The sequence below is a fragment of the Chrysochloris asiatica genome, unplaced genomic scaffold (assembly GCF_000296735.1).
Source record: "Chrysochloris asiatica unplaced genomic scaffold, ChrAsi1.0 scaffold00223, whole genome shotgun sequence".
Lineage (NCBI taxonomy): Eukaryota > Metazoa > Chordata > Mammalia > Afrosoricida > Chrysochloridae > Chrysochloris > Chrysochloris asiatica.
Window position 1 is genome coordinate 2,976,673 of NW_006408741.1, and position 20,954 is coordinate 2,997,626.

Genomic DNA, 20,954 nt, shown 5'->3' on the forward strand with positions numbered 1-20,954 from the left:
GATTCCCACTCATCACTATTGTTAAGTGACAGTCAAGTAGAGTCTCCTGTATAGTTGGTAAAGGGTTTCCTGTATAGGGTTTCTGAAGAGTGGCTGATGGGTTTGAACTGCTGACCTTGTGGTTAGTAGTCCAATACTTATTCTACAGCTCCATGCCTGGACTCCCACTGACTCACAGTAACCTTATAAACCAAAACTTCTGCCATCCAGTCATTTCCAACTCATAGCGACCCTGTAAACCCTACGTTATCTAATCTGTATGCTAAGCTAATCTATGAAGAATGTGGCATAAACATGGGAGGAAGCCTCATTAACAACCTGCGATATGAAGATGACACCACCTTGCTTGTTCAAAGAGAAGACTTAAAATTCTTACTGAGTAAGATCAAAGACTACAGCCTTCAATATAGATTGTAATCTCAGTGTAAAGAAAATAAAATTTCCTCACAACTGGACTAATAAATAATATCATGATGTTGTCGTTATTAAATGCCGTCGACTCAATTCCGACCCACAGCGACTCTGTATAGTGTTTCCAAAGAGCAGCTAGTGAGCTTGAACCACTGACTTTGCAGTCTGACACATTAGCTCACAGCACCATACCAGGATAAATGGTATTAAAAAAATTGTCAAAGACTTCATTTTGTTTGAATCCACAATCAATGTTCATGGAAGCAGCAGTCAAGAAATCAAATGACTGACTTATTGCATTAGGCAAATCTACTGCACAAGATCTCTTCAGACCGTTAAAGAACAAAGATATCAGTTTGAGGACTAAAGTGCACCTGACCCAAGCCATGGTATTTACACTCATCTCATATGCTTGTGAAAGTTGGACAATATGGATGACAGAATTGATGCATTTGAATTATGGTGCTGGAGAAGAATAGTGAATGTACCATGGACTACCAAAGCAAATCAATCTGTCTTGAAAGTACATCCAGAAAGAATACTCCTTAGAAGTGAGGATAGCGAGACTTCATCTCTCATTCTTAGGACATGTTCTCAGGAAGGATCAGTCCCTGGAGAAGAACATCATGCATGGTTAAGTGGAGGATCAGTGAGAAAGAGGAAGACCCTCAACTAGATGGATCACACAGTGGCAGTAACCGTGGGCTCAAACATAACAAATACGAGGATGGCGCAGGACAGGCAGTGTTTTGTTCTGCTGCGCAGAGGGTCACTAAGAGTCAGAACTGACTCAGTAGCACATAACACCACCAGATTATAAATCTTCATGGCGTTAGTACCTTCATCTTTCTCCCAAGGACCAGCTTGTAGGTTTGAAATGCCAGCCTTACAGTTAGCAGGCCAACGCCTAACCCACACCACCACCAGAGCTCCTTAGCAATACTGTTGTTGTTAAGTGCCATCTAGTCGGTTCCAACCCATAGCGACCTTATATGGGGTTTACAAGGAGTGGCTGGTGGGTTTGAATTGCTGACCTTGCAGTTGACTACTTATCCTATAGCACCACACCAGGACTCCTAGCAGCACTATGGTAGTAGTGTACCGTGGAGTCAGTTCCAACTCACAGCCACCCTGTATAGGGTTTCAGAGAGGAGTCGGAGGTTTGCAGTTAGGGTGATTAGCAGATCAGTGCATTTTGGGGGTGGTGGTGATGATGTACTGTGAAGTTGGTTCCGATTCGTAGTGACCCTGCATGGGGTTTCCGAGGCTGCAAATCTTTACAGAAGCAGAAAGTTTCATCTTTCTCCTGCAGAACAGCTGGTAGTTTTGAACTGCTGACCTTAAGGTTCGCAGCCCGATTCGTAACCACTACGCTACCAGAGTGCCTTTAGCAACACTATGGCTGGCTGTGTGCCGTGGAGTCAGTTCTGACTCATAGCGACCTTGTACAGGGTTTCCGAGGCTGTGAATCTTTATGGGAGCAGAACGCCTCATCTTTCTCCCGCGAAACACTATAGGACAGTATAAAACTACTCTTTTGGGTTTCCAAGACAGTAAATCTTTACAGGAGCAGATAGCCTCATCTTTCCCCCTCTGAGACACTGGTAGGTTTGAACCACTGACATTGTGATTAGCAGCTCAATTCTTAACCCACTGAGCCATCAGGGCTCCTTTATAACGGTACAGTACATATATAACCTATAATATATGTCCTGACAGCCAGTTAGACATCTTGGCAGTCATAATAAACATCTTTGTGCTGTACATTTTATCGAAAACTTTACTGTATGACAGTTTATCTTTGACTCAGAGGCAACAGCATTTAGTCTCATGCATCACATGTCTCTTGAGTGTTGCAGCATTATCTCTGCTCAATTTTCTTTAAAAAAAATATGATCATGAAGAGCATCATGGGCCCCAAATGTAGCAAAATCAGTGGTAATAGCAGCAGCAAGAAGCAAGGCAGCATTGATTTGGAAGTGAAACCGAAGATTACTAAACAACACAGAGGTGGAAAGTCAATGAGTGCTATTGTTTTCGACTTAGGCATGGCACACTGGATATTCATCCTGATCCTTCAGAAACAAAGAAAAAAAGTCTCCAAGCTATTAAAGGATCAGCTCCACTGAAAGCTACAAGGGTAATGAAAATGCAAGAGGGATCTGTATCAGACATGGAGAAATTGCTAATGACATGGATTGAGGACCCGACTGGACACAAAAGTGAATCCCTCTCAGCACTATGAATTTGGCAAGCTTGTTCGAGATGCATAAAGAAAGAGCAGGAACAGATTACAGTATGGCGTTTGCACACACCCAAATCATGCAACATCCAATTTAACAGAATATATTATGGACATTAAGCCACATGTACTATACACTAACAGGTCTCTGGTTTCATTTCCTCGTTAAAAACAGCTATGACCAGTTATGACCACAGGTATCTCAAATTCATCAATCTTAACTCTCAGGTCACCTTTACCCCAAGTTCCTTCTGTTCAGTTCATGGAATCTCCATTCTGCCCTGTGCTAAAACTAGCAATGTGGAGATTCTCCTGGATACCTCTTCCTCTCATATCCCACATATAATTCAGGAGCACTGGCCCTTCGGGCCTATGCCTCCCACACCCTGGATCCTGCTTCAGAGAAGGCACTCTAGCTCCCCTATGATCCACTTGTAACAGAGCCAGACTAACTGGAGTCAGGTTCCTCTTGAAGAGTCTCATCTCTGTCCATTCCTAAGTCCTGAGGACTCTCACAGCTTTGGCTATCTCTCCACTTTCCAGTCTCCAAGTTCCCCTAGCTGTTCCTCCACACCCCAAGCACACACTGGCTTCAGGCTATTTAACTTCCTGTTCCTTCTGCCAGGAATGGATCCTGCCATTCCTAGACATCTGCCTCACACATACCCAATTTCTTCAGATCGCCCCCTTCTGAGGGGCCTTCTTTAATTACCTTGAAGAAAATCTCCCTAACTTTGTCTAATTGAGGTTGTTGTATGGCATCATAATGACCTTATTTTTGTTGCTGTCGTTAAGTGCTGTTAAGTTAGAGTTGATTCCAACTCAAAGCAAGCCTGTATAGGGTTTCCGAGGAGCGCTTGGTGAGTTTGAACCACTGGCCTTGTGGTTGAGTGCTTATGCTACTGTGCCACGTCAGGACTCCTGAGGGACAAAACTGACCCATAGGGCTTCCTAGACTGTAATCTTCACAGATGCACATCACCGGTTCTTTCTTCTACGGATTCACTGGGTAGGCTCAAACCCACACCTTTTGGTGATTAGCAGCCTAGTGCTTAACGCTGATGCACACCTTTCCTGATTTGGAACCACACCATATTCCCTTGTTCTGTTTGAATGACTGCCTCCTGATCTATGTACAGGTTCCGCACAAACACAATCAAGTGTTCTGGAATTCCCATTCTTTACATTGTTATCCATCGTTTGTTATCATCCACAGCTGACTGTCTTTGCAATCAATGAAACACAGGTAAACATCTTTTTGGTATTCTCTGCTTTCAGCCAAAATTCATCTGATAGCAATGATGTCCCTAGTTCTACATCCTCTTCTGAGTTCAGCTTGAATTTCTGGCAGTTCCCTGCTGATGCACTGCTACAACCACTTTTGAATCATCTTTAGCCAATATTTAACTTGCACGATATTACTATTGCTCAACAATTTCTGCATTCTGTTGGATCATCTTTCTTTGGAATGGGTACAAATGTGGCCAGGTAACTGTCTTCTCAATTTCTTGGCACAAATGAGTGAGCACTTTCAGCTCTGCATCCATTTGCTGAAACATCTCAATTAGTATTGTCACTTCCTGGAACCTTGTTTTTTCCTAATGCCTTCAGCACAGCTTGGATGTCTTCCTGTAATACCAACAGTTCTTGATCATATGGCATCTCCTGAAATGGCTGAACATTGACAAATTCCTTTTGGTACAGTGATTGTATGTTATTTATTCTATCTACATTTGATACTTCCTGCAGCATTCAATATTTCACCCATGCTGTTGTTAAGTGCTGTTGAGTCAGTTCCAACTCTTAACGACCTTGTACAGGGTTTCCAAGGAAAGCTGGTGGGTTTGAACAGTCAACCTTGTGGTTCACAGTCCAGTGCTGATCCTACAGCGCCACACAGAATCCCGTAGTATCGCAACCTGAGACTTTAAATCTTTCCTTCAGTTCTTTCAGCTTGAGAAACGCTAAGCGTGTTTCTTTCCTAACTCCAGGTCTTTGCACATTTCATTGTAATACTTTGTCTTTTCAAGCTACCCTTTGAAAATTTCAGTTCAGCGCTTAGACTTCATCACTTCTTCCTTTTGCTCTAGCTTGTCCACGTTCAAGGGCAAGTTTCAGTCTCTTCTAACACCCATTTTGTTCTTTTCTATCATTTTAATGGCCTTTTGGTTTCTTCATGTATGGTGTCTTTAATGTCATCCCACAATTTGTTTGTTAGTGTTCAGTGTGTCAAACTTATTTTTGAGATAGCTTCTAAATTCAAGAATAGTCTCAAAGCCTTTACTGATGAAGACAGACTACAGATTTCAGTAGGGGTTATACCTCAACATGAAGAAAACAAAAACCTCACTACTGGAACAAGCAGCATCACAACACAGAGAAAAGACTGACGTTGTCAAGGACATTTTATTTAGACCCCTACTCAATGCCCACGGAAGCAGCCATTAGGAAATCAAACAATGTATTACATTGGGCAAATCTGCTGCAAAAGATTTCTTTATAAAGCAAAGATGCCACTTTGAAGACTAAGGTATACTTGACCAAAATCATAGTATTTTCAATCACCTCATATGCATACAAAACCTGGACAACGAGCAAGGAAGAGAGGAGAAATGATGCCTTTGAATTACGATGCTGGCATAGAGTATTGCACATACCACAGACTGTCAGAATCAACAAATTTGTTTTGAAAGTACAGCCAGACTGTCCCTTAGAGGCAAGGATGCTGAAACTTCATCTCATGTACTTTGGATATGTCATCATGAGGAACCAGTCTTTGGAGAAAGACATCATGCTTGTTAGATAATCAGTGGCAAAGGGGAGGACCCTCAACAACATGGAGTGACACAGTGGCTGTAACAAAGGGTTCAAACCTAACAGTTGTGAGAGATGCAGGACTGGATAGTTTCATTTGGTCATACATACGGTTGCTCTGAGTCAGAACCAGCCAGACAGCATCTAACAACTCTTACTATAGGCCTCATGCCTATGTCTCTTCCTCAGAGGTCACCCTACCATTCCGCACATGTGAATATGCAGATCTCTTCTGCTCTCTTGTCCATAGCATTCTCCTTTTAAGTGTTTACCAAAATATGCAATTGTATATATTTACATTTAAAAAAATTAACATCTGCCTTGCCTTCTAGAGCAGTGGTCAAAACACTACATATAGCCTAAGGGTCAAATTCCCACTGCCACCTACTGTCAATAAAGTTTTATTGGAACACAACCATGCTCATTCCTTAATGGACGTCTATACCTACTTCCTAGCAATGTGGAAGACCTCCAACGAGATGGATCGGCCAGGTGGCATCATTGATGGACTCGGGGGTGGCAGCGGTGGTGAGGTTGGCCCAGGATCGAACATTGTTTCGTTCTGCTGTGCATGGGGTCGCTATGAGTCAGTTCCGACTCGATGGCACCTGACAACAACAACAACAACAATACCTACTTCCTGAGTCCTGTGGGATACAGACAGAACCGCAAGATCAGTTAATCCACAAGGTTGGTGGTTCAAACTCACCAGTCACTCCCTAGTAGCCCTACACAGGTTTGCTGAGTCAGAACTGACTCAACAGCACTAGCAACATGCTTACTTTCACACTACAAGGAGAGTTCAGTTACATCCTGGTGACAGAATGTACAGATCACAAGTTTAAAATATTTCCTATCTGGCTGGTCCTTTAAGAACAAGTTTGCTGCCATTAGCACTGTGCTTTAAGAGAGGGGGAAGACGTACGGAAGTAGAGAAAAGATATCCAGTGATTAGGAATGCACAACAAAAGGCCACTCTAAGCAGTCAAAAGTTGTATTTTGTATTAAGCCTGATTGTTTCATTCCTTTCCTACTGTATTTTTCAGTTTCTTAAAAGTGAAAAAACATAAAACAAAAAACCAAAGGACCTGGGTGCCTCCTGTTACTAAGTCCTATTTTTCTTGCTCAGATGATTGGGGTCTCAGGGTCAAGCACCTACCCAGCACTCCATCCAGTCCTTTGCAGATGCCATTCCCAGCAGTCTGTCTCCACAGTGGCCAAGATGCATCCTTCCTCACAATGCATCCTTGGGGCCACCGGGCAGAGAGGATTCGAGGCTCTGACAGAGGCCTCAGAGAGGAGTCGCGCTGGCTGGGTCATTTCTCAGGGGGAATATAGGCTCTGATGACTGGCTGGGCCTAGTCACATGTCCACTTGGAGCACAATTCCTCAAGCACACTCCAGTGGTATCATGGGTTCACAAGAAGCTAGTGCCCAAAGTGTGGATGGGAAAACAGTCACAGCCAGGCTGAGGGTTCTCTGCCATGGAGAAAGAGGAACTGGTTTACAAAAACTCACCAGGACAACCATTCTTCACTGTATGGTGGGGTCTTTAGTAACACATGAAAATATAGTTCATGAAAGGGCGGGGAACCACAAGCCTCTTTGCTTTACTGCTTTTCCTCCTTGCCATGCAAGATACGTTCACTGTTCTTCTCTCAGTAGCTGTATCAACAATTAAGAACTGCAGATAATGAACTTGGTTTCATGAAAGAAATAGGAGCCAATACAAGCAACGATCACTAGTTTGATAAATGTCCTGTTTATTCTACAATAACAAGGTTCAGAAATGTGTGGACACATTGTGAGATGGGACAGAAATCGCCGCAGAATTGCTACTTCACAACTACAGCCTACAAAGACAGCAATGCTGTGCTTCCGGCACTGGGAACAGCCATCTTTCTCTCAAGCAAACACGGTGAGGCCAGACTGCGCACGGCCTATTCCTCTAACTCAGCATCACACAATTCTGCTCTAATTCTTTAGGACCAGTGGAGCCTTCACCTGATCAGCCACCTCCTTGCCATTCAGGGCCTCGACAATAGCAAGCGCAAACTCGAAGCTGGTTCCGGGACCACGGCTTGTAAGGATAAGGCCATCTTTTTCCACACGATTCTCTGAGTAGCTGTAATGATCTTCAAAGTAAAAATCAAAAAATAAAGGTTATATATCCTAACAACAGTGTCACTTAGCAATTCTATTCACAGTTACAGCCTATTATTGGTTTCACACTGAGAAATGAAAAGCAAACAAAGGAGCCAGCCATTTCATGAACATTCATTAGGCACTCCAAGCCCTTCAGAGCCCTGTAGGAAGCTGTTTCGGAAAGGATGAGAGACGCTAACAAGAACGAAAGGAAACAAATTAATCCACACAAGTTAGAGGCAGAGAGGGTAGTCAGCCAGTGCTGAGGGAGGGGCAGGGTGTCAGTCACTTGTTCCTGTGTCCCTTCTGTAATAGCTGAGGAGCCAGAGGTGGGACCTCCTGCGTTAAAGAACTGCAAGCATGCACACAGGCCTGTCTCCTGCCTTAGATATACAACACTGTACAGCACAATGCTGCCGGGGTCGCGACAAGCGGCGCTAGAAACCACATTTGCTTTCCCAAAGATGGCTTTCCTGCATTCTCTGATTGGCTATTTTTGGCAAATGATGGGTGCTGTGGAGTTGATTCTGACCCATAGTAGACTCAAGTGATGGTGGTGAATGGCCCCAGGCATCTGTCTAGACTGGAGTCTTTAGGGGGGGCAGACCGCCAGGCTTTCTACTACAGAGCTGCTAGGTGGGTAAGAACCGCCAAGCTTTTGTTTTGCTGCTGAATGCTTAACTGTTACACCACCAGGGCAAATATATAAACAAGAAATGTATTTCCGTATCTATGTTCCCACTGAGTGACCCCCTCATGGACTCCGTACTTCAGGCAGTCACCAAGCACTTGCGTAAACATCCCACAAACTCCTGGGCCCTGGCTCCCCTCTCCAGCCATTGACACACAAGCTCTTTCCCGGCCAGACCTCCTGGCACTGGCTGCTGATTTGGCCAGAAAGCTCTTCCAAGCTTCTGACCTCTCCTTCCATTTCAGCACCATGGCCAGCCCTCACCGCAGGGACAGCTGACCTCCCTTCTTCTCTAAGTGATTCCCGATTAAGTATTGTCCCTCTAATTCTCTGTCACAGCCCCTTCACTTCCTTATTCCTGTGTGTATGATCAATAAACAATCTGCTGGCTTCCTCAGTTACTGTCTAACCTTGTAAAGGGGCGAGGCCTTCCCCTGCCCGCCCAACAGGCCCAGCATATTGACTGCACCAACAAGATGCTCCGGAAGTTCTCGGTGAATGAACAAGAGCCAGTCCCTCCTCTCCATTCCACTGCACTGGTGAAGGATCTCTATCTACCTCTTACAAGCCTCCTTTCTGGGTTTCCACCCCTTATCATACAGGTCACACTCTGTATGATAAGGACCGGACTGAGAACCACAGGGTTAGCAGTTCGAGCCCACCAGCTGCTCCAAGGCAGAAAGATGAGGCTCCCACAAAGAGGTACAGCCTCAGAAAACCCGATACAGGGTCACTATGGAGTCAGACCCAACTCGAGGGCACTTAACAAGAATAAGGTCACATTCGGTACTGCCAACGTGGTACCCTTCCTGTAGCACACATCAGAGTAGATTCAGTCCTCTCGCCCGTGAAAGCATCTAAAGCATCTCTAGCATCTAAAGGTGAGACTGCAGTCTACTCCATGGTACTTGAGGCCCTCTGGGGTCTGGCCTGTAGGGAGGAAGGGCTGGAAGGAACTGCAAGGAATCGATATGAGCAGGCAAGGGGGCCTGGTTTAGGGTGGTGGCAGCAATAGAGAGGAAATGAAGCTGTTAGGTCTATATTAGAGATGAAATGTCCAGAACCCAAGAAGGGTACAGCAGGGAAGGCTTCAAGGTGACTCCCAGGTGTCTATGGGAGATGGTGGCTCCACTCACTGATGTGGGGACATCAAAAGACAAAAAGACTCAGAGCAAAGATGGTGTCACCAAAGGCAGCGCCCACTACGCAGATGTGCACCCACCTCAGATCATCAGCTCTGCCCCTACACTCAGTGCAGCCTGAGGTTGCCTGAGTCACACTCAGCAAAATGAGAACGCCCACGGGCAGGAAGCTTTTATCTTGTTCCCTTTTCAATTCCCAGAGCCCAGCGGCACTAGGAAGAGCTCAGTGAACACTTAATTATGACAGATGCCACAGAAATGGTCACCCGAGAGCCCCCCAAAAGCAGAAATACAAAGCTGCGGCTCGACTACTGAACTGCAGAAACAGTTTCTCTATATGCCATGGCCATCCCCAAAATAAATGAAGGCCATTCAACAACTCTTATGGACGCTACTGTAGAGAAAAGGAGGAGCCCTGGTTTGCAGGGAAGAGGTTTTCATAATCTAACCTCATTTACTGATGGTTAAACCAGGCCAAGATAATTTTACATGCAAAACCAGCAAACCTGCTGGGCTGGTCCTCCAGATGAAGAGCCGGGACTGGGGCAACGTGAGCCACGTTTTAATGGTTCACTTACAAGTTCCCTGGTAGCTACAATGCTATCCATTATGGATAGAGCTTAAACTGGAGAAGATGTTTAATAAGAGTTTCATGTTTTTTTCCAGAAATTTCAGCCAAGAAAAGTAAAGGTTTACAACTATCATCTACCTCCATCTTAGTGGAACTGACTAAGGAAAACAATTAACCTACACCTAGTAAATCAACACTATGAGTGTTCAGGTGCAAAATCAGCTGATTTGTATTTGTGAACTTTGGATAAACTTATTTTAAACCTTGTATTCAAGCCTGCATAAGCCATTCATTTCTTTTTAACTTCAGGCAAAATCCCCAGTCAGGAAATCTCAAAGAAAAAGCAACTGGGAAAGGCAAGGCTAAAGACAAAAAGGGTCAACAAACATCAAGCCAGCCTACTGTCTGCTTTTGCAAATCAAGTTTTATCCGCACACAGGCATGCATAGATGTTTACAGATTATTTGTGGCTACTTTTGAGCTACAGCTATTGAATAGTTGTGATCTACTCTAAGTCCTGCAAAGACTAACATATTTACTATCTGGTCATTTAAGAAAAAGTTTGTTGATTCCTGAGCACAGCTAACTTGGGGTTCGAATCCCAGGTCTGCCAACTGTTCAACTCTGGGGCTGTTCAACTCTGGGGCTCCCTTCTCTGTAAAATAGGAATGGTACCTACCGAGTGGGGTGGGGTTACTACACTAGACAGCGGCTCAGTGAGGGCAGTGTTTCTGTTGCTATGACTAGGCAGTGAAGGACACACTAAACCAAGCCAACACATCTGTATTTTAAAAACTGAGGCTCTGCTCTGTCCTGTACACGGGACTGCGTACCTGAGTGCAAAACGTCATACTCATCTATTTAAGTTCTTGATGATCACAAGCAGAAGAACCTCCCTAGGAACGACTATAGCTCTACTTCTCACAAGATGCTGAAGAGGTGGAGATTTCAAGCATTCTTTCCTAGGCCAGGACTTACTTACTGGTTCAGTGGAATGCCTGGTAACTGAAATGTACGTGGGAGCCTCGCTATGATGTGCAGAGGAGGGAGGGGCAGAGAGGCAAAAGGAACCCAAGATGGAAGGCTGGGCTGGTTTGGGTTCTGGCCTTACTCTGGGCAAGCTGCTCCACCTCTGAGCCTTGGTCTCTTCATCTGTGACGTCGAGATAATACCTGGCTTGCTAGGCACTGGAGACTGAAATTCCAAGATAACATGTATGAATGTACTCTTGAAAGCTCTGGCTCATGAGAGTTAACAATCTAATCTGCTTCTCTTTCAATGCTTTTGAGGCATTAAAAGAAAACAGAGACAGCAGATACACCCTTCAGATAAAGCAGGAACGTGCTCTACCCGAGTCTTCCATCTAAATCTCTCGTAGCTACTACAGGAAGTTAGTTTCTATTCTTCCCATTCCTTCTGGTGGGGGTGGTGTGCCGTGGAGTTGATTCTGACTCATAGGGACCCTGCACAGGGTTTCAAAGGCTATAAATCTTCACAGGAGCAGAAAGCATCATTTTTCCCCTGTGGAGTTGCTGGTAGTTTTGAACTGCTGACCATGAGGTTAGCAGTCCAACTCGTAACCACTATGCTACCGGAGCTCACATTCCTTTTGGACTCTCCAAAAGTAAATTCCCTCATTTTTTTTTTTTTTTTTTTACTTAATTCTCAGGTAGTAGTATTCATAGGTTAGTATCTTTCTAACAGCTCAAACTTACAATTTTCAAGGAACTACATCACTTTAGATAAAGTTTATGACCGGGCAACATAATGAACCAGGGACACTTTAGAAAGGGTGCTTCAGATAGGGTCACAAAGACATGTAAGGATGTTCATCAGAGCACGGCTCGTAAGAGCCAAAGCACCCCAACCACCTACGTGTCCAACCCCGAGGGAGTAATTAGTGTATTACGACACACTCAAACGCATGAAGCAGTTTAGGATGAAGCAACTCCACATGTGCTGTGAACAGATATCATGAGACATGGCTAAGTGAACAGACATCATGAGACATGGCTAAGTGAACAGACATCATGAGACATGGCTATGTGAACAGACATCATGAGACATGGCTACGTGAACAGATATCATGAGACATGGCTACGTGAACAAGGCTCTCACTTGAGTACAGAAAACCAAAACACATCATGAGTACGGCAGGAGAAATTCCTGAAGGACAAGCAGAGCTTTTAACACAAGTCACCTCTGAGAAGCAGAAAGGAGAGAGGTGGGGTGGGGAGAAAATAGGGAGGTTCTGTTTTTACCTTTCCCTGCTTCTGGAGGACAGTTTGAATTTCTTTTTTACCGTACACAGAAACAGTGCTTATAAAATTAAATTAATAAAAATTAAGTGTCTGCTAACAACTATAAAAGACATATGTCACAAAGGAAACACGCCTGCCACCTGGGCACTCTGTGAATGGAGAAAGTAGTGCTTGTTTTACTTTGGACTGTGGGTAAAAGGGCGCTTTCTGAAACTGTGGTCGAGGTTTAAAATTTACCCTCAGGCTGCTGCCAAAGGGGGCACTGAAAATACTTGCTAAAATGGTGTTTCACCCTCACGCTCCATCTGTGACCGTGAGGAATCCCGCCGGCCACTGGAAGTCACTGTGTGCTCCTGAACCAGAGCAGGAAGCTTTTCTCTAGCCCTGTTACCTCCACCTCTCCTGTGAAACCCTAGCCCGCCTCAACCGCAGAGAACCTTCCCGATTAGGTTGTACACCAAACCTGCTGCCATCCTGCTGACTCTGACAGAGAAGACTAAAGCTGCCCCATTGGGCTTCCAAGGCTGGCAGCTTTACAAAAGGAGTGTGGTGGCTCTGCACAGTAAGCACTGGACTGTAGACCACAAGGTCAGCAGTCTGAGCCTACTGCATGCTCCGCAGTACCTGAGGCTTTCAGCTCCTGAGAAGATTTACCACCTAAGAAACCCAATTATCGAGTCACTATGAGTCAGTCCCGACTCGACAGCACGTAACAACCAATCTTTACAGAGGAGTCACGGTATGGTGCTGTAGGATAAGCACTGGACTGCTAACCACAAGGTCAGAGGCTCAAACCCACTAGTCACTCCTTGCAAACCCTGTACAGAATTGCTGAGTTGGAACCGACTCAACAGCGCTTAACAGCACCAATCCTTACGGAAGCAAACTGCCACGTCTCTCTCTCGAGAAGTGACTAGTAGGTTTGAACCGCTGACCTTTCTGTTAGTAGCTAAGCTCTTTAACTACAGCACTACCAGACAACCCTTGTATTACGTTGTACTTGTTGGGACACAGTGCAAATTCAAGCTTTTTAAGGTCTTTTTGTATTCAGGTATAAGCATATACTTACTTCCATTCATCATTTTGTCTTTAGCCAGTGGGTGTGTTGTAACTGTGCTTCCAAAACCTATTTCGTGAGCCAACAGAGCCGTAGGACCTAAAAGTAAGATGAACAGACAGACATGACTGTTAAGTCTCCAGGCTCTCTGTGGTGTCTTCCCTGGTTTGCAGAGCAGCAGCAGAGGGGTACAAGAAGTAACCTCCAGCAACTGTCTGAACCTCCAGCCCTGTCAGTTGCCTGAGCCCGAGTTACCAGCTGTGCCTCTAGTCCAGTCATAGGGCTCAGGCCCCAAGTCCACTTGAATGGCACCCCAGTTGGGCAGGGCCTTGGGGATTGGAGCACCATAGGACTAGGCTCACAGCAGTTTCAAGAGTGTGGGCACCTGGGCAGCCTCCGCATCCTCCTCCTCCTCGCATAAGCTGATATTACACAATGACCTGGTCTGTAGACTCTGACCATGTCAAAAGGTGAAGAGTGGGTACATTTTGAAAGAAATATACTCCAAATAAGGGCTAAAACCATACCGGTTTTTATACTTTGTTACCCTACTATCTTAAAACGTTCTTTAAAGTAGATATTTTACCCTTTTTCCCTTAAGTTTCCCAAAAATCTTTTCTAAGGCCTCATCTCACACTCAGAAAACTAGCCTTCAGAAGAGCATCCTGGATTTTAAATACGTAGAATACTGGGCTATGATATTGTCATCATCTGGACATTTTTAGCTTCAGTATATTTCAACACCTGGTCTTACGGACCTTTCATTTTTCAACCTGATTCTTAGGAAAAAGTCATTGTATAATACATCTTCAGACTACCAGTCATTGCTACTACAAACACCACCTCACAGGAAGTTCAAACAAATACCTAATGATACAAGCTTCCTTCCCACCCAAGATCAAATGTCAGCTTCAGACCAAGTCCTGGTTTATAGGTCTTAAATCCAAACCCTCAAGTATACCTCTCTCTACCTGGGGAAGTGTGAAGAGGGAGCAAAATTACATGTAATAAAACATTTGTCACTTCAACATTTGAAACGTGTCGAATACTGGGTATGCACATGATTCCAAGCCAATAATGACGACCATCATGTTGGACAACCATCACCAATACTCATAGCCCAGTGGCACCTACACCCCCAAGCATTGGCTCCCCTCTCCCTTTCCCACCCCTAGTAAACTAAACCAAAACCAGGAGAACGGTCCCCAAAGGCTCCAGTGCTACAAATCCTATGGAAGCAGACTGCCGTACCTTTCTCATATGGAGCAGCTGCTGACCTCTTCAGATTATCAGGTCAGAATGTCCTTGGTAACAAGTAATATGCTTTGGTTTCTGTACATTTGCCTAGTGTAGGTACCTCATGTGAGGTGTTGTCAAGTGCCGTCGAGTCGGTTCTGACTCACAGAGACCCGGTATTGGGTTTCCGAGACTGTAAATATTAACAGGAGCAGAAAGCCTCTTTCTTTTGTGGTTAGCGGTACTGTGGCCTTTATCAAAACATCTTTCCTTCTTAAGGCTAATTAATGTTCCACCTATGCACCATATTTTGTTCATTCATTCATCCTCTGAGGGATTCTAAGGTTGTTTCTACCTTTTAGCTATTGCAAATAATGCAGCAATGAACACTGTTGTACAAGGATCTGTTTGCATTCCTGCTTTCAATCTTTTTGGGGTATATTCCTAGGAGAGGAATTGCTGGGTAGTACGGTACGAAGCTCTGGTAGCGTAGTGGTTACGAATCGGGCTGCTAACCTCAAGGTTGGCAGTTTGAAACTAACAAGCTGTTCCACGGGAGAAAGATGAGGCTTTCTGCTCCTGTAAAGATTTATAGCCTCAGAAACCCTGTGCAGGGTCACTATGGGTCGGAACTGACTCCACGGTACTTAACAACAACAATGGTAAAGCGATGTTTTCACTTTTTGCCAAATAGTTTCGCACGATGGTTGTGCCGTTTTACAATCCCACCAGCAATGGATGAGAGTTCTAATTTCCCCATATTCTTGCCAACACCTGTGTGTTGTTGCTGTTTTTCTTTATCACAGCCCTCCTAGTGAGTGTATGGAGTGGTATTTCACTGTGGTTTTGTTCTTTCCCTAATGACTAACAACATCTGCAAACAGAGATAAAGGAGAAGCTCGGCAGTAGCATCAGTCAGAAAAAGGCCAGGGGGGCCAACTGGGGAAAGGACCACCAACTGCCCATAGGCAGATTCAAGTAAAGCTGAAGACAATTAAAACAAGCACACGAGAGTCCAAGTACAACCTTGAATATATCCCACATATATTTAAAGATCATCTGAGAACAGATTTGACACATGGGACACTAATGACTGAAGACCACATGAGTTGTGGGATGACACCAAAGATATTGTACATGAAGAAACCAAAAAGTCAATAAAAAAGCAAGATCAAAATGGTTGTCACAAGACTCTGAAACTTGCCCTTGAACAGAGTAACGAATGAAAAAAAATGATGACGTAAAAGAGCTAAACAGAAGATTTCATAAGATAGTTCAATAAGACAAAGTATTATAATGTTAACACACAAACACATCAGGAGCTAGAAAACCAAGAGAGCATGTTATATTTCTCAAACCGAAAAAAACTCAAGAAAAAAACTCAAACCTCCAGTTGAAATATTGAAGGATTCTACAATGAGTCCTGGAATCCTGATGTGGTGCTGTAGGGTAAGCACCCGATGGCTAACCACAGGTCAGTGGTTCAAACCCACCAGTCACTCCTCGAAAACGTTACACAAAGTTGCTATCGAGTTGGAACAGCACTGAACAACATACGGAGTCCTAGTGTGAAGTTGTAGGATCAGCACTGGACTGCTAATACAAGGCAAGCAGTTCAAACCCACCAGCCTACACAGGATCGCTGAGTCAAAACTGACTCAACGGCACCTAACAACAACAACAACATGGGCAAATACTGAACACGGAAATCATAAAAAAAGTAAATAAATGATAAGATGGAAGGAATTCAGAGTCACTGCACCAGAGAGAATTGGTCGATGTTCAGCCATTTCAGGAGGGAGCACATGATCAAGAACTGATGGTATTGAAAGCAGCAGACCAGATGCACTGAGGCACGGGCAAAAAAGAAGCCTCCAGGAATTGACAGAAGACTAACTGAGACACGTCAACAAACTGATGCAATGCTGGAAGTTCTCATTCATCTATGCAAGATATTTAGAAGACAGCAGCCTGGCCATCTGACTGGAAGGGATCAGTATTTGTGCCCATTCCAAAGAAAGGTGATCCAACAGAATGTGGAAATTCTCAAACAATACCATTAATATCAAACACAAATAAATTTTTTCTGGAGATAATTAAAATACTGTTGCAGCTAACTGGGGAACTGCCAGAAATTCAAGCAGGATTCAGAAGAGGACATGGAACAAGGGACATCACTACTGATATTAAATGAAACGTGGCTGAAAGCAGAGAATACCAGAAAGATGTTTACCTGTGCTTTACTGGTTATGCAAGAGCACTCAGCTGTGTGGAACATAACATTGCAAAGACTGGGGAATTCCAGAATACAGTGTGCTCATGTGGAATCTGTACACACACCAAAAGGCAGTCGTTAAAGAGTGTGTGGTTTAGAATCAAGAAAGGGGTCCATCAGGGTTGTATCCTTTCATTATACTTATTCAATCATACGGTATGCTGAGCAAATAATCTGTGGAGCTGGACTATATGAAAAAATGGCATCAGGATTGGAGGAAGACTCACTGATGACCTGAAATACAAAACTTTCCTTGCTGAAAGCAAAGAGGACTAAAAGCACATAGTGTTAAGATATCCAAGACAGCAGCCTTCAGTAGTGGTTGCACCTCAACATAAAGAAAACAAAAATCCTCACAACTTTAACAATAAGCAACATTATGATAAACACAGGAAAGATTGAAACTGTTGAGGATTTCATTTCACTAGGATTTACAATCAAAGCCCACAAGGGCAGCAGTCAAGAAACCGAAGGGTGTACTGGGCAGATTTGCTGCAGAAGGCCTCTTTGAAATGTTCAGAAACAATGCTGGTCCTTTAAGGACTGAGGTGTGCTTCACCCAAGCCATGGGGTATTTCCAATCAGCTCATATGCTTGCAAAAGCTGAACAATGAGTAAGGAAGACTGAAGAATTGGATTATGACATTGATTGTTGGCAAAAATGTTGTATAAACCAAGGACTATTAGGAAAAAGAACCACACTCTCTTGGAAGAAGTATAGTCAGATGTTCCCTAGAAACTAGGCTGGTGAGACTTTGTTCAAGAGCAAAGATGTCAGTTTGAGGACTACCTAACTCAACCAATAAATTCTTCACAGTGATACGCATGTGAAAGTTGAACACAGAATAAGGAAGTGATACACAGAAGAATTGATGTACTTGAGTTATGATGCTGGAGAACAAGATTAAAAGTACTACGGACTGCCAGAAGAACAAACCAATCTGTGTTAGAAGAGGTACAGCCAGATGCTCCTTAGAAGCCAGGATGACGAGACATCATCTCTTACACTTCAGACGTATTATCATGAGGGACCAGTCCCTGGAGAAGGGCATCATGCTCGGTACAGTGGTTGTTGTTGTTAAGTGTCACCGAGTAGGTTCCAACTCATAGTGATGCTTATAGGGTTTCCAAGGAGTGGCTGTGGGTTTGACCGCCGACCTTGTGATTCAAACCACCCTTGCAGTCTAGTGCTTTATCCCACAGCGCCATACCAGGACTCCATTGGTAAAGTGGAGGGTCAGCCAAAAAAGAAGATGACCCCCAATGAGATGGATTGGCACAGTGGCAGCAGCAATGGGCTGAAACGAAACCACCGTGAGAATGGCACGGGACAGAGCAGTGTGTTGTTGTTTGTGCACAGGGCCACTACGAGGAGGAGCCAACTCAACGGTACCTAGCACCGACGACAACACCCAAAATAGAGTTCCCAAGCATTTTCCCCTAACCCATAGGTCTCGTCACTTTGATGTACGCAGATTTTCGTTTTGATGAAACACAATTTCTCTGTCTTGCCTTTTATTGCTGGTGCTTTTGGTGTCATAGGCAAGAAGTCATTATAAATAACTAGATCCCAAAGCAATACCCTTACATAGTGTCCTAAGAGGTTACTGGTATGGGCTTTACAAATCAGGTCCCTTCCACTCTATTTTTATACCATACACAAGACAGTTTACTACAGATAAGATAGCTGTGAATAGTAGCAATTTAAAAAAAAGACTATAAAATCAGATACAGTCCATTTTTATTTGAATGGATTCATGATTTACACCTTCCTTTAATTCTTATTTTGTTAAGATTAAAAAAAAAAGAGAGACAAATACCTATAAAAAGTAATTTTAAAGTGAAATTTAGTAGATGACAGGGCAATGGGAAGAGCCAATAAAATTCAGAACTTTCAGGCTGCTACCTCCAGGTCACGACCGAGCTCTGCGGCACAGTCCTTACATGCTGGCTGCTAACCACAAGGTCTGTGGCCAAGCACACCAGGCGATTCATGGGATGTGGCAGTTGGTGTCCATCAAGATTATAGCTGTGGACACCCTACAGTATGGCTGTGAGTCTGAATCCACTCGTTGACTGCACTAGATTACCTCCAGGTAATGGAACTGCGGCCTGCAATAACGTTAAGATATTTATCCTATTGTGGACTTAGGATTTTGCTGATGTGTTACTCACCACGGTAAGCTCATAATTAGTGCTATATTTATAGGGATTAGGAATTGGATTTGAAAAATTATTAGAGAAGAGATATTTAAATGCTTTGACTATTTGAGGTCCCAGACATCTGTCAGTTTGTCATACTGTGGTAGCTTACATGTAGCTGTGACGGTGGAAGCTATGCCACTGAAGTTTTAACTACTACCAGGGCTACCCATGGTGGGCAAGTTTCAGTAGATCTTCCAGACTAAGAACGAACTAGGAAGAAGGAATAGGCGGTCCACTTCTGAGGGATGAGCCCCCGAGAATGATGTGAATAGCAGTGAAACGTGGTCTGATATAATGCCAGAAGATAAGTCCGGCGGGCTGGAAGGCACCCAAAATACAACTGAGAAAGAACTGCCACCTCAAAGAAGAGATGACCTTAATGACATGGATGAAGCAAAGCACTTGGGACATTTATATGCTGACAGGATAGGACTCAAATGAGAAGAGTGAGCTGCAAACCTCCATTAACAATCAGAACAATATGAAGAATGAATCTAAGAAAACGGGAAGTCATCAAAAACTGAAATAGAAAGCATAGAAATCAATATCCCAGTTATCAGTGAGCTGAAATGAACAAGTCTTGGCCATGATGAGTCTGACAATCATGTGATTTAACATTTACTATGACAAACTGAAGAGGCATGGTATCACATTCATTGTCAAAAAGAACATTCGAATATCTATCTTGAAATACAACGCTATCTGTGGTAATACCTATATGATTGCAAGGAAGACCAGTTAATACAACGATTATTCAGATTTATGCTCCAACCACCAAGGTCAGTGATGAAGAAATTGAAAAATTCCACCAGCTGCTTTAGGCTTAAATTGATGAAGCATGCAATCAAGATTCACTGACAATTAACGGTGATTAGAATGAGAGTTGGAAACAAACAGAAAGGACTGGTAGTTAAAAAAAATAAGTTGTTGGTAATAAAAATGACACTGGAGATCACATGACAGAATTTTGCAAGAACAACTTATTCACTGCCAATATCTTTTTTCAACTACATGTACGGCAACTATACATGTGAACCTTGCCAGACAGAATCCACAGGAATCAAACTGGCTACACCTCTGGGAAGAGACAAGGTAGAAGCTCTCAATACCATCAGCTAAACCAGTCCAGGAGCTGACTGTGGAACAAGACCATCAACTGCTCAGACACAAACACAGGCTAAAGAAAATGAAACCAAGTCCGTAAGAGCCAAACTATGACCTTTAGTAGCTAACACCTGAATTTCGAGAGCATCTCAAAAACAAGTTAGCTGCACTAGACACTAATGACCAAAGACCAGAGGAGCTGTGGGATGACACCAACAACATCAGACATGAAGAAAGCAAAAGGTCATTAAAAAGTCACGGAAAAAAAGAGAAGCCCAAAATGAAGAGACCTGAAACTTACTCTTGAACATAGACAGATAAGCTAAAGCAACTAGAAGAAATGAGGAAGTAAAAGAGCTGAGCAGAAACCTGCAAGGACAGTGTGAGAAAAAGGAGTCAAGTACTATAATAAAATGTACAGACCGGGATTTACAAAACCAAAGGGGAAAACATGCTCAGCATTCTTAAGCTGAAAGAACTGAAGAAAAAATTCAAGCCTCGACTTCTATGGGCAAATACTGAATGATGCAGAAAACATCAAAAGAAGATGGAAGGAATATACAGAGTCTCTGTACCAAAAAGTAACAGTGGCTATTCAACCATTTTAGGAGGTGGTATATGATTGAGAATTAATGGTACTAAACGAAGTCCAAGCTGCACTGAAGACATTAGCGAAAAACAAGGCTCTAGGAATTGACGTAAAACCAAACGGCCACCACTCGTCTGTCTGTCGTGCTGTGGTGGTCTGAGTTGCTGTGATTCTGAGGGCTATGCCACCGGTGTTTTGAATAACCAGCAGG

At 43.7% G+C, this 20,954-nt stretch overlaps 1 protein-coding gene across 1 annotated transcript in view; it reads right to left on the minus strand.

Moving 5' to 3' along the window:
• Positions 1-7,441: 7,441 nt before the first annotated feature.
• Positions 7,442-20,954, minus strand: part of PARK7 (parkinson protein 7) — a 42,026-nt gene continuing 28,513 nt past the window's right edge. The window contains exons 5-6 of the mRNA XM_006873100.1: positions 13,347-13,433; positions 7,442-7,602 (exon numbers count right to left, since the gene is read on the minus strand). Of these exons, the coding sequence (XP_006873162.1) occupies positions 7,442-7,602; positions 13,347-13,433 (248 nt within the window). The remainder of the gene's footprint in view (positions 7,603-13,346; positions 13,434-20,954) is intronic.